The sequence below is a fragment of the Quercus suber genome, unplaced genomic scaffold (assembly GCF_002906115.3).
Source record: "Quercus suber isolate HL8 unplaced genomic scaffold, Cork oak 2.0 scaffold_55, whole genome shotgun sequence".
Lineage (NCBI taxonomy): Eukaryota > Viridiplantae > Streptophyta > Magnoliopsida > Fagales > Fagaceae > Quercus > Quercus suber.
This window is the reverse complement of record NW_027069520.1, coordinates 633,072-649,755: the sequence shown is the minus strand read 5'-3', so window position 1 is coordinate 649,755 and position 16,684 is coordinate 633,072. Positions and strand designations below refer to the sequence as shown.

General features: G+C 32.9%; 2 protein-coding genes across 2 annotated transcripts; one reads left to right on the top strand and one right to left on the bottom strand.

Annotated features, from left to right (window-relative positions):
* Window positions 1-502: 502 nt before the first annotated feature.
* On the bottom strand, window positions 503-1,842 carry LOC112026940 (EG45-like domain containing protein). Its single transcript, XM_024059606.2, has 3 exons — window positions 1,661-1,842; window positions 846-1,122; window positions 503-699 (listed from the first exon to the last, which is right to left on the bottom strand). The coding sequence occupies exons 1-3, from the start codon at window positions 1,764-1,766 to the stop codon at window positions 693-695; spliced, it is 390 nt and encodes a 129-aa protein (XP_023915374.1). The 5' UTR covers window positions 1,767-1,842; the 3' UTR covers window positions 503-692.
* Window positions 1,843-5,108: 3,266 nt separating this feature from the next.
* LOC112015534 (putative EG45-like domain containing protein 1) lies at window positions 5,109-5,784 on the top strand. The gene is made up of 3 exons (XM_065772231.1): window positions 5,109-5,184; window positions 5,398-5,641; window positions 5,757-5,784. Exons 1-3 carry the CDS (start codon window positions 5,109-5,111, stop codon window positions 5,782-5,784), a joined length of 348 nt encoding a protein of 115 aa, XP_065628303.1.
* Window positions 5,785-16,684: the final 10,900 nt, after the last annotated feature.

The following is a 16,684-nucleotide window of genomic DNA, read 5'->3' as shown; positions in this document are numbered from 1 at the left end:
GACCGTCCGTTCCCTAGCTAACATTGTGTTATAGGCGTTTAAGGTGTTGCGTACCAGCTCTTATTGCACCAGGATAGGAACATCATAAGTGAATCGTTTAATGCTATAGGGAGTCATGCCCTTTGGCATGGATTATGGTCGCTGAAACTTTCACAAAAAATAAAACTTGTATGGAAGGCATGACACGGTGTGTTGATAACGCAATCAAATTTGTTTTACCTGGGACACAAGTGTCCATAACATTTGAGTTAATGAAATTGTCATATTGATTCTAGATTTGAATCGGCTAAAGTTAAGCTACCGTTCACAAATGGGTGGAGCATAACTGCATATGTATGTGCTGCTTGTAACCATGCATGCTTCTCATGCTTAAGCAAAGGAAGCTCTGATGAGATGTAAATTCTAACGTTTGGTGCCATTTTTACATGTAGATATTCATGTTGAATAAAATTGCCTCCATTTTACTCTGTGAGAGAGAGAGAGAGAGAGAGAGAGAGAGAGAGAACTTATAAGCAGTAAATCTTTTATTTTTACTTATTGAAAATCATTACAAAGGAGTATTATTTCGTCGGTAGACTGCCAGTGATCATCCATGGAAAATGTCCAATTTCCATGAATTGCTTCTTATTTCCGTATAATTATGCTTACTAGAGGTCTTGCTTTGGAAAACAGCCAATTCTCTTCATGGAGAATCAAACCCTGTAAATCACAAAAGAGAAAAAAGTAAGGAAAAAAATAAATTCTAACACATAAACCTCATCGAACAGTCTAGAATTGATGGTAGTAAAACTGAGGAAAATGAATGTTAATCATCGAAAATAAACTATAGAATGTGTTAGGCTTACTGGGTGTAATCAATGTTAATTTTTCCAGCAGCGGGGTCAGCAATAATGTTGAAAGCCTCTTGAGAGAGATCAATTGTCGATTGGCATCCAGGAGATGGGCAGCGATCAACAATCTTAACAGTGACTTCACCCCTGCATGGCTGGGGTACTCCTGCGTTTGTAGGGCCTGTGCACCTAACTTTGTACATTCGACCGCATGCAGCCCCATTTTCATATAGGGCATCACTAGCAGCTGCGATCATAACTCCTTGATCTTGGAAGCCATAACAGGCAGACGCTACAATAACATGGGGAACAAAATAAATTAAAGAAATAAATTTTTTTTTTTTTTCAAACCTACGTACTATATAATCCTTAATTGTCAACAATTTTTTTTTTCAGACTTTCTAGATGGTCATGCTATTACATACTTTGAATATTATGCCGTAGGCTATGGTTTCCTAGATGGTCATGCCTATCATGACAAAGAAAATTTTTTTGATGACCATTTTTTTTTTTTAATGGTATAAAAAAATGGGACTTGAACGTATGTTCAGTATTCCTGGCTCACTTAAACTCTATCATGTAAGGTGTAAGAGAACCAGAATACTAAATAGGGCATACGGTACTACTACTGGAACCAACAACCTCTAACTCGCAAGGTGATTGGCCCATCAGAACCTACGCCACCTCCTTGGGTGGTATATTTGGTGACAAACTAAGGTCTAAAAAAGCTGAAATAATATGGGTGTATATTTATATATGAAAATATAAGACTAAAACAACAATCTAGCTCTACAAGTAGAGTAGCTAGGGTTTTATATATAGATACTTACGAGTGTAAACAGTGTAATAAGTGGCAGTTCCAGAAATGGCGGAAGCCACTGAGATAAGGCTTAAGACAAGCCCCAAGAAAACAAAAGCATGGATTTTGATTGCCATCTCAATTTATTGATAGAAAATTCAAGAAAGATTGCTCTCTATCTTCTAACAACACTTTGATTTTAGTGTATTCGCATGCATGAAAGACAAATAGTATGTGCCCTTTTTATAGGAGAAGCTGCTCCAAATTTTCTTCCAACCGTCACCAGTCTTTGCACGTTTCCTTGGTTCAAAAAAAATTACTATTGACCGAAATTAGAGGTCCAGACTCTATTAGTCTATTGTCAAGATTGGAATTTGTCTAAAGTGGCATACTAGAACTTCCCTTGATTGTCGGACTCCCCTACTAAGTTAGTTCATGTATAATATTAATAAGATTATTTTTTGGTTCATGTATAATATTACTCATTATATGATATAATATTAATTAAGTTTGATTATATTATACTGTCACTAAGTGAATTAAAATATATTTCTTTATAGTATTTTTCATAAAAAAAAAAATTATTTATATTATCAATACTTGCAAAATATTTAAATGATTAAAGATTAATAATTATTTTATTTGTAAAATATCTTATCAAATAGCTAGCAAATAATATTCGATATATTAACACAAGCATATCTGTTAAATACAATGAAAATGTGCGATCCAACAATGCAACTTTGAATCTTAAACCAATAAGAAAAATCAAGTGGTGTAAGATCTAAAAAAAAAGTTACACATGTACTTGACCAAATATATATATATTAATGAGTGAATCAAAATGCATGTACTCGAAGGTTCAGAAGAATTTTCACAAGAATTTTATACTTTGTTCTTCGCTACTACTTTTTTTCTATTGATTTTTTCTTAATAAAAGTTTTAACAATACGTATTCTTAATAAGTGGCCATTTAAGAGCATCCATAATAGTAGTACTAAATAACTATATTGCTATTTTTAGTACCACTAATACTCAAAAAGCATGCTGCATTATGCTGAATTAAGGGTGCCATACTTAAAATTTTTTTAACTTCTTACTACAGCGCACAACCATTTATGATTGTGCCTTGTAGCAAGAAACTAAAAAAAAAAAATTAAATTTCTCTCTTCTCTCGTTAAATTTCTCTCTCTCTCTCTCTCTCTCTCTCTCTCTCCATGTTTCCTTGGTTCAAAAAAAATTACTATTGACCGAAATTAGAGGTCCAGACTCTATTAGTCTATTGTCAAGATTGGAATTTGTCTAAAGTGGCATACTAGAACTTCCCTTGATTGTCGGACTCCCCTACTAAGTTAGTTCATGTATAATATTAATAAGATTATTTTTTGGTTCATGTATAATATTACTCATTATATGATATAATATTAATTAAGTTTGATTATATTATACTGTCACTAAGTGAATTAAAATATATTTCTTTATAGTATTTTTCATAAAAAAAAAAATTATTTATATTATCAATACTTGCAAAATATTTAAATGATTAAAGATTAATAATTATTTTATTTGTAAAATATCTTATCAAATAGCTAGCAAATAATATTCGATATATTAACACAAGCATATCTGTTAAATACAATGAAAATGTGCGATCCAACAATGCAACTTTGAATCTTAAACCAATAAGAAAAATCAAGTGGTGTAAGATCTAAAAAAAAAGTTACACATGTACTTGACCAAATATATATATATTAATGAGTGAATCAAAATGCATGTACTCGAAGGTTCAGAAGAATTTTCACAAGAATTTTATACTTTGTTCTTCGCTACTACTTTTTTTCTATTGATTTTTTCTTAATAAAAGTTTTAACAATACGTATTCTTAATAAGTGGCCATTTAAGAGCATCCATAATAGTAGTACTAAATAACTATATTGCTATTTTTAGTACCACTAATACTCAAAAAGCATGCTGCATTATGCTGAATTAAGGGTGCCATACTTAAAATTTTTTTAACTTCTTACTACAGCGCACAACCATTTATGATTGTGCCTTGTAGCAAGAAACTAAAAAAAAAAAATTAAATTTCTCTCTTCTCTCGTTAAATTTCTCTCTCTCTCTCTCTCTCTCTCTCTCTCTCCAGCTTCTCTTATTTCTTCTTTTTTTTTCTTCTCTAGCGCCTCCCTCATCTTCTCTTTGCTTCGCCGGCCAGCTCACCGACCACGGTGGTGCTCAGGTCAATCGGCCTTTGATTCTAGTGGCTGCAGGTCGAGCGATTCTGGCGGGTCGATCAAGCAAGTCCTGGACACCCCTACCGTCGAGACCCCATCTCCCCAAGCCCCATCACCGCCGAGTGTTGTGTTGGATTTGCGTATGTGTGCTGAGTTTGTGTTTGTGTTTGTGTTGGGTTTCCGCTGAGTTTGTGCTGGGTTTTCGCCGAGTTTGTCCTGGGTTTATGTTTGTGTTTTCATGGGTGTGGTCTGTTTGGATTGTGGCCTGTGGATCAGTGGGTTTCATGGATGTGAGTCGGTGGATTATGGCCTGTGGGTCAGTGGTGGTGGGTTGTTGATAGGTGGGTTGCTATGATGTGTTGGTGTGATTGCTGTGGGTGTGGTTGGTGGGTTACAGGGTGGGTGTGGTTGATGGATCACGGCATGGGTTATGGTGGTTTTCTTGCTCTGTATCAGAGAAGAGAGAGACAAAGAGGAAGAGAGAGAAAGAGATAGAGATGACGATAAATAAAAAAATAATATTTAAATGAAGTAGCTAAAAAAATATATCATTGATGTTGAGTGTGTTGTAAGTATATTGTGAAATAATAAGTTAAAATTGATAAAGTAACTTTTTTTAGTTCTAAAAAACTAAAAATTTGCCTCCATTATCCACTACTGTTGATGCACTAAGGAAGATCATTACAAATGTAATTAAAGTGGCTTTGGGCGAGGTACCCAACCACCTTCTCATCCAATAGAAACACAAGGCCAAAATTGTGTACGACCTTTAATGCCGCAATAACTCCCAATTGAATTGCATTGCTTCACCAAGTTCCCTTTATTGAACCAACTTGGTATTGCTTTTAAATTTATTTTTATACATCAATAGTTGGAATAGAAGGATTTGAATTCTAAATGCTTATTTTGAAAATACAAAGAAATGCTAGTTGGGAAACAATGTTCTAAAAATATATATCATGCAAAAATATAGAATTGTGGATGACCACTTGAGAAGAAGTTAATATTATAACTTCTTCAAGTTTATTTGTCTTTCTCTAATTTGTTTTATAAGGTACAATATTGTTACAACAGTTTCCAACAGCTTGAGCATTTACTCTAGTCTTTGAGTGACTTCAACCCTGCAAACAAAAAGACAAAGAGAGTACTTAAGCAATTTTACACACCAACCAAGGATTTGTTACAAGTTAGAATACTAGTTGCAATGAAGAATGTAACATAAATTGCAAGGCTTACTGGTGGTAATCAATGTCGATTACTATTCCAGCCATAGGTTTAGCTATCTTGGCAAAGGCTTCTTTGTATTTTGGAACTGGGATTAGATGTACATGGGCTTTACATTAAATTAGTCCTCTATAGCCATTACATAATAAACAATTAATATAAATTATTATCTTTATCAATTTGAAAAGATTAATTAAACAAAACTTACCAAGAGATATATTAGGCTACATGTACTTCCCTTCTTCACTATCTTGTTCCTTTTGTTTTAAATTATTAATTGTATTTTAAATAGTGACCTATTTTTTGTTGACAGCATCAGCATGCTACGGCAACCAGAGCCAAGGTGTCATGGTTGCAGCAGCTAGTGATACCTTTTGGAACGGTGGTGCTGCATGCGGGAAATATTACAATGTTAGGTGCACAAGAGACCATAATGTTACAGTGAAAATCGTCGATCACTGTCCGGATTGCTCATCAACCATCGACCTCTCTCGGGAAGCCTTTGCCAAGATAGCTAAACCTATGGCTGGAATAGTAATCGACATTGATTACCACCAGTAAGCCTTGCAATTTATGTTACATTCTTCATTGCAACTAGTATTCTAACTTGTAACAAATCCTTGGTTGGTGTGTAAAATTGCTTAAGTACTCTCTTTGTCTTTTTGTTTGCAGGGTTGAAGTCACTCAAAGACTAGAGTAAATGCTCAAGCTGTTGGAAACTGTTGTAACAATATTGTACCTTATAAAACAAATTAGAGAAAGACAAATAAACTTGAAGAAGTTATAATATTAACTTCTTCTCAAGTGGTCATCCACAATTCTATATTTTTGCATGATATATATTTTTAGAACATTGTTTCCCAACTAGCATTTCTTTGTATTTTCAAAATAAGCATTTAGAATTCAAATCCTTCTATTCCAACTNTGTGCTTTAGACATACGAAGAAAGAAAGAGGAGACATGAAGATGAGAGCTTTTCTGATGGTGGGTATCATTGCAATTCTTACCTCTACAGCTACAGCTATACCGGGAATTGCCACTTTTTACACTCAATATGTTCGTAAGTATTTATAAATGTTAAATGTTAAATGATTATTTGAAATCATAAAACTATTCATGGCTGGAAAGAAACTAATTTCAGTTTCATTATTATCAATTAAATTAAACTATTAGTGTGTTGTGTGTAATATAACTTATTTCACATTTCTTTAAAAGTTACACTAGTTTTTTAGTGTAGTTTGTATGTATTTTATGTTAGAATCTCTCTCTCTCTCTCTCTCTCTCTCTCTCTCTCTCTCAAGGAGAGTCTCTAATATGTATGCATCATGGTGTTCTCTTTCACCTATAAGTAGCTCTAAACTCGAACAGCCCAATCTCTTATATTGGTATGAATTTTGTTTTGGCTACTTGGATTTCAATTTCCTACCAATATATATATATATATATATAGATTTCATAGATTCTAATGCTTTGTAAGTGTTAGCATAAAATCTTATCTCTCACCAAAATAAAAATAAAAAATTAATTTGAAATGCAATAAAATGGGTCATCACAACTATGCATAACGATTCAAATTCTAAAATTTCCACGTCATTTTCATATAACTCTGTTTGTTTGAACATTAACATTTTCTAGAAAATAAATTATTTTTCAACAAATATTTTCTGAAAAATTATTTCATTTTCTTATATTTGGTAGCAACCTTAAAATGAGTTGTAAAACTATTTTTAAATTTTCCTTATTTAGTTTAGTGTGTGATAAAGTTGTTTTCCACTAAAGCTTTCCACTAAAATTTCTTAGAAAACAACTTTATAGTTAAATAAGGAAAGTCTAGAAAATATTTTCATTTTATCTATTTTTTTCTAATATTGCCAAATATAGAAAAACGTGAAATACTATCTTCATACAAGGTTTTTCATCAAAACAAACGATAATACAAAATTAAAAGGTAATGACTTTTTTTGTGAGGGACAACTCTTCATCACAAAAAGATCCCAAATCCAAGCATTCTTTGTACAATAGGTAGGATTAACACCATAATCCAATCGAGAGCATTGATGGAGTTTTTTTCAAATTTACGGGGCATAATGTTATATATGATTTTATTATATCATATACATATATATATATATATATTAAAATTTTGATCCTCACAACAAGAGGATGCATGCAATAATGACACAAGTCCCTTTGTTAATGCATATAATAATGACATGTATCATCTTTTTAAAAATTAAAGATGCATGCAAGAGTGTGAAATGACTCATCATATACCTTTCCTTTCTCTTCTTTTTTTTTTTTTACAAGACTCCTTAATTCCTTTAAATATTACCTTTTGATTTACCTAATAAGATCATTTTTCTTACACCTAAGCATCCATACATACTAACGTGTGATTCAAATGATTCATCTTATATAACCTTTAAATCCTTTTAGTTATCACATTTTAATTCCCTTAATGAGTACAATTTTGAAAAAGAGTATACCATTTTTACTTGGAATATTTAAAAATTCAATGATAACATTGTATTTCTTTGGACCAAAACCTTTTTCGAAAAAAGCTAAAAGGTCCATACAAATAAAAAATGAATCCTCTTCTTCTATACCTCTAAATCCTTTTTGTTATTACTATATAATTCTCTTAATGAGAATGGTATATAAATAAATAAATAAATATATATATATATATACACCCAAAGCTTAAAGAAAATTCAATTAGATTTTAATTGAATTCTCAATTTTATGTAAGGGTGGTCAATAGGCCGGGTCGGGCCAACCCAACCCATTTTTACTTGGCCCATGGGCATAATAGGCTAGGCATAACAAGCTATTATCTAATTAACGGGTCGGGTCAGGTTAGGTCAAAAGAGAAAACTTCAGCCCATGACCCTGTCCATGAGCAATGCTCATTTTGTCTTTAGCGAGCTAGGCTATCGGGTTGGGCCTAATGGATTACCCATGGGCTTGTATTAGCATATTATTTTATTATTTTTATAAGGAAAGAATCAATTTTTTATAAGGGAATAATCAATCTATTTTTTTTTAAGGGAAGAATTAAAGAATTTAATACTTAATTATAATTTTTTTATAGTCAAATCTATTTAATTTTTTGTTTAGTTGATGGAAACCTTTTTTTTTTTTTTCTATTAAGGCTTTAAATAGTTTTTTTTTATTTTTTATCTTTAATAAAAAAAAATGTCAAATGGTTAATTCAAATTTGCTAGACTACTAGAAAAATATATATTTAGTAAACTAAATTTAGCACAACTACTTTGAGTATCTTAGTGGTTGAGGGAGTTCTTTTAAGAAATTCCTCTATAATATCTCAAGATCAATCATTCATATACTTCCTATATATTTTTGTTATGAACTATGAGTTATTGGGCTGGGCCAACGGGTTGGGCCAACGGGTTAGGCCAACGGGCTGGGCAACGGGTTGGGCTACTGGGCTAGCCCACCGTGTACCCATGAGCATAAAAACTAGCTCACGGCCTGACCCACTGGGCTAGTGGGCTACCCATGGGCCTCAATAACAACGGGTCGGGCCGCCCATTAGCCCAATGGGCCGTCAGGTTTCTGGGTTGGGTTGTGGACCGTGGGCTATTTGATGACCCTTAATTTTGTGTCACGTGTCCTTAATTTTAATTTTTAATTCCTTACCAAGTGATTTATTGAATATAAAAATCAAAACGATCCAAATCCAATTAGATTCTAAATTAGATTCAATTGGAGTCTAATTTTCTGCCACATGTTCATCTAAGTTTTTAATTTTTGTGGCAAGTGAATTATTAGGTGCAAAAACAAAAGAGTCTAAAACCAATTAAATCCTAAATCATATATATATATATATATATATACACACATGGGTTAGGTTCATGTTACACCTGGTGTAACTTGAAGTAATGTTACATTACTCAATATTTTTTAATTAGATGTGAATTTTGATAAATCCACTTTTGGATTACATTATCTTCATATATTCTTCATGCTTACAAAATTTAAAAGTAATCAAAGATCAATAACTATGTCATCAATTAATTGTTTAAATTTAAGTTTTTGTAGTTTAAAATAATGCTTAAAAGATAAGTTTATGGATTGAATGGTAAATTACATCCAATTGACATGGAAATTAGCTTGCAAGTTAAGAACATATAGAACACGTAATTCAATGGTTGAATTTTCAAAATATGAATTCAATAACAAGTTATTGGGTGGTGTAACATTGTTTAAAGTTACACTATATATAACTTGAACCCGACCCTATATATATATATATATATATAATGAGAAACCATTTTATATTTAGAAATGTATGGTTTAAAAAAAAAGTGTAAGCTAATACTATGTATAATTTGAACATCTTCTAAAAAAAATGTATAATTTAAACCGTATAATTATAATTGTTTTTAGTTGTACCCGAGCATATACATGAGACGACACACTAGTATATCATTATTCACTTGTAATATTTCAAATCTTATAATAACAAATTACGTTATAGCACATGAATTCTAGAAGACACATTCTTTTCAAATTAATTGAAGAATGACATATGAAATAACAGCATGTCATGTTTTTTGTAAATTAATTGAAGAATGATATGTTTTCCCATTTGGACAAGAGAAATACTAGATCTACAACATTTAATAATTTCATAACAAATCCAATATGGAAGGCTATTATTGGCTATTAATGGTGAGCAAAAGAGTAATTCCATTGTTAGTTTCAAATTAGAATCAATAACAATCTGCCACCCAAATTTGTTGTGAAATTATTTATGAAAATGATGTGGATCTTGTATTTCACTTTGCACAACCAATGAAGGAGAACGTATTTTGCCCACTTTAAAATACCAAAAGAGTGATACTTAAATTAACCAATTTAGTATAGTGGTTTTTGTTACAAGGATAATGGAAGGACACAAAAGTTTTTTGGCGAAAACCACATTTTCGTCCCTACATTTTTAGACGATTTCTACTTTGGTCCCTAAATTTTATTTTCACCGCTTTTAGTTCTTAAAATCAAAAAGGCGATCTTGTTTTTGTCCCTACCATCATTTCAAGAAAGGAAATAGTCTACGTGGCAAACTAAGTGCATCGCTGGCACACTAAATGCTGACGTTAGCATTAAAATAATAATATAATATTTTATTTAGCATTAAAATAATAAATAAAAATGCCACCTCAGAAAATTAAAAATCAAATAATGAAATAAATTTTTTTTTTTTTTTAAAAAAAAACCTTAAGAAAAGAAAAGAATTATTATTATTATTATTTTTTTTTTGAAGAACATGAAGAACCAGAACATGTGTTCTTCACGGTCAATCATCCAACCTTGCCCAGAAAATTAAAGAATCAAAAAAAATTTCTCTTTTCTTACATTTCCTTAGCAACCAAACCCATAAAATAACTCAGATTTACAAAACACAACGACATGCCCACAGATTTACAAAACACAAAGACATTCAACAATTACTTAGTCGATTCTTTCACATTCTCATTACAAACACAAGGACCTTCAAAGGTTCAAATCACAAAGACCTTCAGTAAACACAAAGACCTTACACACTTTCATCCAAATTTACAAACCCAACAAAGCAAACCCAAATGAAAACCAAATAGCAAAATCCCATTTCAATCGTGTAGATAGAAGAGAGGGAGAGACCGAGATGTCATTGGGATTGGCTTTGTGGTCATGGTGGCTGTCTTGGTAGTGGTGCTCACGAGGGAGAGACCGAATCTTAGAGAGACAGAATTGATCTCAGCATCTCTCTAGTTTTCAATTGCGCTGCCACCAGCAATAGATCTCAATATCTCTCTTTAACCCGGATTAAACCGATCTCAGCCTCTCTCTATCTCTAACCCAGATCAAACCAAGATCCAAAAACCTTAGAGAGGAAAATTTTCAGTCAACAGAGAGATACCAAAACCAATCTCAGCTTTGAGGGAATTAGTTTTGGTTAGGGCTAATTTGGCTGCAATTTGAGGTTTTGAATTTGTTTTTGTGTGTTTAGGTTAGACGGAGTGGTTTGTGAGGTTTTGAATTTCTTTTTGTGTGTTTAGGTTAGACAAAGTGGTTTGTGAGGTTTAGAGCTAGTAGTGGTTTTTTTTTTTTTTTTTGAGTGAGGTTTTTATTTCTGTTTTTTCCTCTCTTTTTTCGTTTAGTTAAAATTCATAAATTAATTTTTTGTTTTTAAAAGATGACGTGACATTTTTAAAATGCTAAATAAAATATTATATTATTATTTTAATGTTGATGTCAGCATTTAGTGTGTTAGCGATGCACTTTGTTTGCCATGTAGACTATTTCCGTTCATAAGACGACAGTAGGGACAAAAACAAGATCATTTTTTTTATTTATTTTAGGGACTAAAAGCGGTGAAAATAAAATTTAGGAACCAAAGTGTGAATCACTTGAAAATGTAGGGAAGAAAATGTGGTTTTCGCCAAGTTTTTTATATAACATTTGTTTTCCATATAAAAATTGTCTCGATTAAGTTTGGAGGTTGACATTGTTGAGCTTCCATATATTTTGCTCTTTAATCTCTAAAGGTAAGATTTTTTTTTTTTTTTTTTTTTAAAGCTTTTAGTTTCAAGAATGAATTCTATTTGAAAATGTCTACTAAACTAATTTCTTTCATTACAGGTTTTCACTTTTATTCTATTTCGAATAATTTTATAGTATATTGAGAGGTATTTGTTAGGTTCTAAAGATTTAAGATTTTATGTATTTAGAACTCTAATTTGTATTGTTGGCAAACCATGATCAAAACATGTTGTTTAGTCTTGTTTAGGCTTGTTCAAAGTTGGGTCTTTCATGTAAAGTTGGAATCGAGTGGCTGCAGATGCATTGGTGCATTTCAGCCTGGCTCGATCAATTGAAGGAAAGACTCAATCGATCGAATCACAGGTAGAATGTTTTTCTGCAGAATATTCCAGCTCAGCCCTAACTCATTAAACGTTTTGGGTTTTCTGTTTTTACCCTAGGTATATAAAGAAAAACCCTAGCCACGTTTTTAGAGTTGCTCCAGTTGAGTTGTTGCTCATACTTTGCTGTTTTCTGTAAATCTCTTGTGAGATCTAGAGGAGCTTTCCTTTACACAAATCTTAGGGTTTTCAAAGTAGAGATTACTTCAACATCTTGATGATCAACTCGGTTGCTACCATAGAAGGTTAAAGATTATCAAGCGTAGGTGCTTGTAACTGATTGGAGAATTCAAGAAAGAAGGAGTTCGTGGATTCGGAGTTTACATGTGGTCGTGTCAATAAGTTCTACTGGTGGGTAGCATGAGGAAGTCAAGTAGGGAGCTTGTAAATCCTTTTGTATGAACTTCGATTATTTTGCATAGTGGATTCAGGTTTACCTTGAGGATAGCTAGGTCAAATCCTCCCCAGGTTTTTATCGTGTGATTTCCTAGGTCATCATATCATTGTGTCTTTTATATTTCCGCTGCTTTTTACTTTTGATATGATTGTTTGTTTGTGATAACCTAGAATTGCTGAAATTGACTAAGTTAATCACTTGGCTAATTAACTAGGTTAATCTGGTTGTTTTAAGGGATCTAAAACTGTTCAAGTGGTATCAGAGCAGGGAGCTCTTTTGTTTGAGATTTTTTTATCTCAAAGCTAATCCTTGACCCCTGTTGTCATGGAGCATGGACACTCTCTTGTTGTTCCTCTTCACTTTGACAGGAATAACTATGCTTATTGGAAAGTAAGGATGAAAGCATTCCTGAAATCTATTGATGAGAGGGTTTGGAATTCCGTTGAATACGGATGGCAGAAGCCCACTACTCCTGTGAGTGAGTGGCAAACTTTTGAAAAAGAAGCAGCAGGCTTTAATAGCAAAGTTATGAATGCCATCTTCAATGCTGTTTCTATGGAGAAATTTAAAAAAATCTCTAATGTTGAGGTTGCTCACACTGCTTGGAAAATCCTCCAAACTGTGCATGAAGGCACAAAGGCAGTAAAGATTAATAAACTACAGCAATTGACTTCTAGATTTGAAAGCATTAGAATGTTTGATGATGAATCTTTTGATGAATTCTATGCAAAATTAAATGATATTGTTAATTCTGCTTTTAATTTGGGTGAAATCTATGATCAACCTAAAATTGTTAGGAAGATTCTTAGATCTTTAACTGAAAACTTTAGACCCAAAGTGACTGCCATTACTGAGAGCAAGGATGTGGACACCATCCCTGTTGATGAGCTTGTAGGATCTCTTCATTCCTATGAGTCTGACCTACCCAAAGTGAACAAATCCAAATCAATGGCTCTTAAGTCAGTTGATGATGTTGATGCTGGTGGATTTGATGATGAGCTCTCTGCTATAGAGATTGCGTACCTTGCCAAGAATTTTAGAAACTTTCTTAGGAATAATAATAGAAAGGCAAGATGTACAAACATTGTTGAACCTAGAAACTTTAGGAAGAATGATCCTACTAAGGTTAATAATTTTGAAAAACCTAGAGAAAAAGTTGGTCAATCTTCAAACAATCCTTTGAGTGCTCAGTGTTTTAGCTGTCAAGGGTATGGCCATGTGAAATCTAAATGTCCTACATTCTTGAGATCTAAGGGTAAAGTTATGGCTGTAATCCTTAGTGATAATGAGGTTTCTGATGATGAGTTTGGATGTGACGAGGATGGAAACTTCATTACTTTCACTGCTACTGCTGTAGTAAATGAAAGTATATCTGTTGAAGAGAACCTTTTTGATGGGGAACTCTCTGAGGATGCAGATCTTCAAGAGGCCTACAATAAATTTTACAAAATTGTTACAAAGGATGCTATGAATGTTGAACTTGGCCTAAAGAAAATTGAATCTCTTAAGCTTGAAAAGAAGAATTTTCTTGTTAATTTCATTGATGCTAATGATCTTTTGAACAATGTTAAATCTGAGAACATGCTCTTCCTTGATAAAGTTAAAACTTTGGAACATGATTTATCTGTTGCTAGATTTGCTAGTTCTAAACTTGATCACATGTTGAATGTTCAAAAGTATCCTTCTGATAAATTTGGTTTAGGATATGTTGAAAGCGTCTTTGATTCTGCACCATATTCCACAAACTTTGTTCCCCCATCTTCTTCTAAACCTTCTGCGAGTGAGGTTGTGAGTGAAATTGTTAAGCCCTCTGTGAGTGAGGTAGTTAAACCCATAGAAGTTTCACAACCTAGGAAGATTAAGGTTGATCTAGGAGAGTCTAAACCTAAGGATTCTACCCTTTCTAAGGACAAGATATATGGTAAACCTGCTTGGGTTGGTCACTATTGTGGAAAGTCTAGACACATCCGTCCTAAATGTTACAAGCTTCAAGCTGCTAAGAGAGCAAACAAACCAAAGGTGCCTGTGCCTTAAGCACAAGATCCTATGGTACTCATTGGTGAATTGGTAAAGGCGTTAAACCTTTATTCCAGTCTTGGAGTTGGAAATCACGCGAATGTGAATAAGAACTCCAATGCTCGTAATGCATCTAAAATGTTTTGGATGTAAAAGACTCGACCTAATTGAGTCTTTCTGACATGGTCCTTGTGCTTCATTGCTCATTCCTTTGTGACCATTGTTATTTGATTTTTGAAAATAAGGTTGGTCAATTTATTTACACATAATATGTCTTATGTACATTATTTAGCGTTGATGAGCTTATTTATTGCACTTGACTAGTTGAAGCTTTGTAGTGCATGTTGTGTGGGAAAGATGTTTATGGTTTTTGATCACTTTGTCTTGATCTTGAAGTCACATGTTATTTGACTGTCGGACTTGATCCTTTTGAGAAAAGCATAAATAACCATCTCACCACTGTTCACTAGCCAATCATGAATACCTTAGTGCATATCATAAGATTCTGTGCTTGAGAAAGTGTAGCACATGCACAAAAAGAACATAAGGTGATTCCTCAGCTTAATTGCTTAATGCTTAAAATTGGTGTGTATTATTAGGCTTGATGCCATCTCACATAATTAAAATTGGTGGTATTATTAGGCTTGATGCCATCTCACATAATTATGAGGCAAAAATACAAGAAACTTTCATGATTGCAAGCTTTTGTTCTAAGAGATGTGGGAGTTATAGAATGTAATTCTTTAGGTGATAGTCTCTTTTAAATTCTGTGTGATGAATTTTGTAGACTTTGTGATTGATTTCTATTCACATATCACCTCACATGTATCTCAAGTTTTTGGTAGTTTGCACACACTACACAAGTTACTCTTTGCTAAAAACTGTACATGTTATTGTGTGTGTTTTTGGTCTGACCAACCAAGTTTGAAAAATACCTTGAGTTTATGCAAAACATTTTTTTTGCTTGTGAATTTAAAGGAAGAACTGGCTGAAACTTTACCTTGGAGAAACTGGGATTACAAATTTGGGTTTTTGAAAAAACATTCCATTTCATCTCATACTCATGCATTGTGTTTCATTATTTTTAATGCTTTGAGGAGTTATTTTCAAAAATTGGTTTGAGTTTTTCAAAACTGAAATTTTTCTCAAAATATTGTGATCCACTGCCTGTTTTGATCGATCCATTCTGTTTTTTGATTGATCGAAAATATTTAAAATTCTTTTTAAAACTTTTGGAGTGATTTGATCGATCGTATGTAATTTTCGATCAATCGAAAGTCGTGAATCAGGTTTTTTAAACAGTACTCTTTGACTGATTCCACTCCTTTTTCAAATTTTTTTTTCAAACTTTCTTTTCTCTCTCCGACTAGGCAAGGATCTACAGCGATTTTTTGTCATTTTCCTCCAAAATTTTTGCAAGAATTCTCTTTCCTCAAGCCGGTAAGTATCTTTTGCCCCTCATTTTTTAGTTTATTTGCATTTTTCATGCATTTTTCATGCATTTTTGGACCTCTTTCTTTTTGGGATTTTTGATGTTTCAAGCCCAATTTTGTGAAATTGATCAATGGGTTTTTATGGGGACAAGCTATAAACATGTTCTTGATAGTTTAATTTGATCAATTTTGGGTTTTGTGGAAAATTGAAAATTCTAGGGTTTATAATTGTTCCGAATTTGGGATTTTGTTCAATTAGGTTGAATTTGATAAAATTGGCTAGTTGATTGGATGTACTTAGGCATTATCATCTATGGATTGTATTTTGTAATGCTTAATTCATCAATGTGCTTCAAAATTTTACAAGTGGTTTTCAAATTTTTGGGGTTTTTGGTTAGAAACTCTATGCTCAAGCCAATTTTGTGAAATTGAACTTAAAATTGAACATTATTTACTGCATTAGTACATGCATCATGGCATTTTAACTGTTCATGCATCATATATTTTTTTTATATTCTTTTTTGGTGCTAACTTGCAGTTTACCCTTGGTTCTTATTTGTTTCTCTATTGGTTTTCTCTTGTGTCTCTGTCCTTTCCTTAGCATCATGCCTAGGAGAACTAGGGCTCGTAGGTCTATCCCTTCACCTACTCCTTCCCCCCCGTCCTTTGACCGTGAGAAATTTTTGAGTGAGAAAAACCAGGAGTTCTTTGAGAAGTTGAACCTTAAGCGTAAGATATGGTCTGAGCATTTTGTCATTTTAGATGAGTTGGATCTTGCCATTAGGGTAAACTTAGAGCGTAGGGGCTGGCTACCCTTGGTGGATATTT

Coding starts and splice junctions, on each gene's coding strand:
- LOC112026940 (XM_024059606.2), bottom strand. CDS start 1,766: ATGGCAATCAAAATCCATGCTTTTGTTTTCTTGGGGCTTGTCTTAAGC. Junction 1,123..1,660: donor TTATTACACTGTTTACACTC/GTAAGTATCTAT, acceptor ATGTTATTGTAG/CGTCTGCCTGTTATGGCTTC.
- LOC112015534 (XM_065772231.1), top strand. CDS start 5,109: ATGTCGATTACTATTCCAGCCATAGGTTTAGCTATCTTGGCAAAGGCT. Junction 5,185..5,397: donor TTTTGGAACTGGGATTAGAT/GTACATGGGCTT, acceptor TTTTGTTGACAG/CATCAGCATGCTACGGCAAC. Junction 5,642..5,756: donor ATCGACATTGATTACCACCA/GTAAGCCTTGCA, acceptor TTTTGTTTGCAG/GGTTGAAGTCACTCAAAGAC.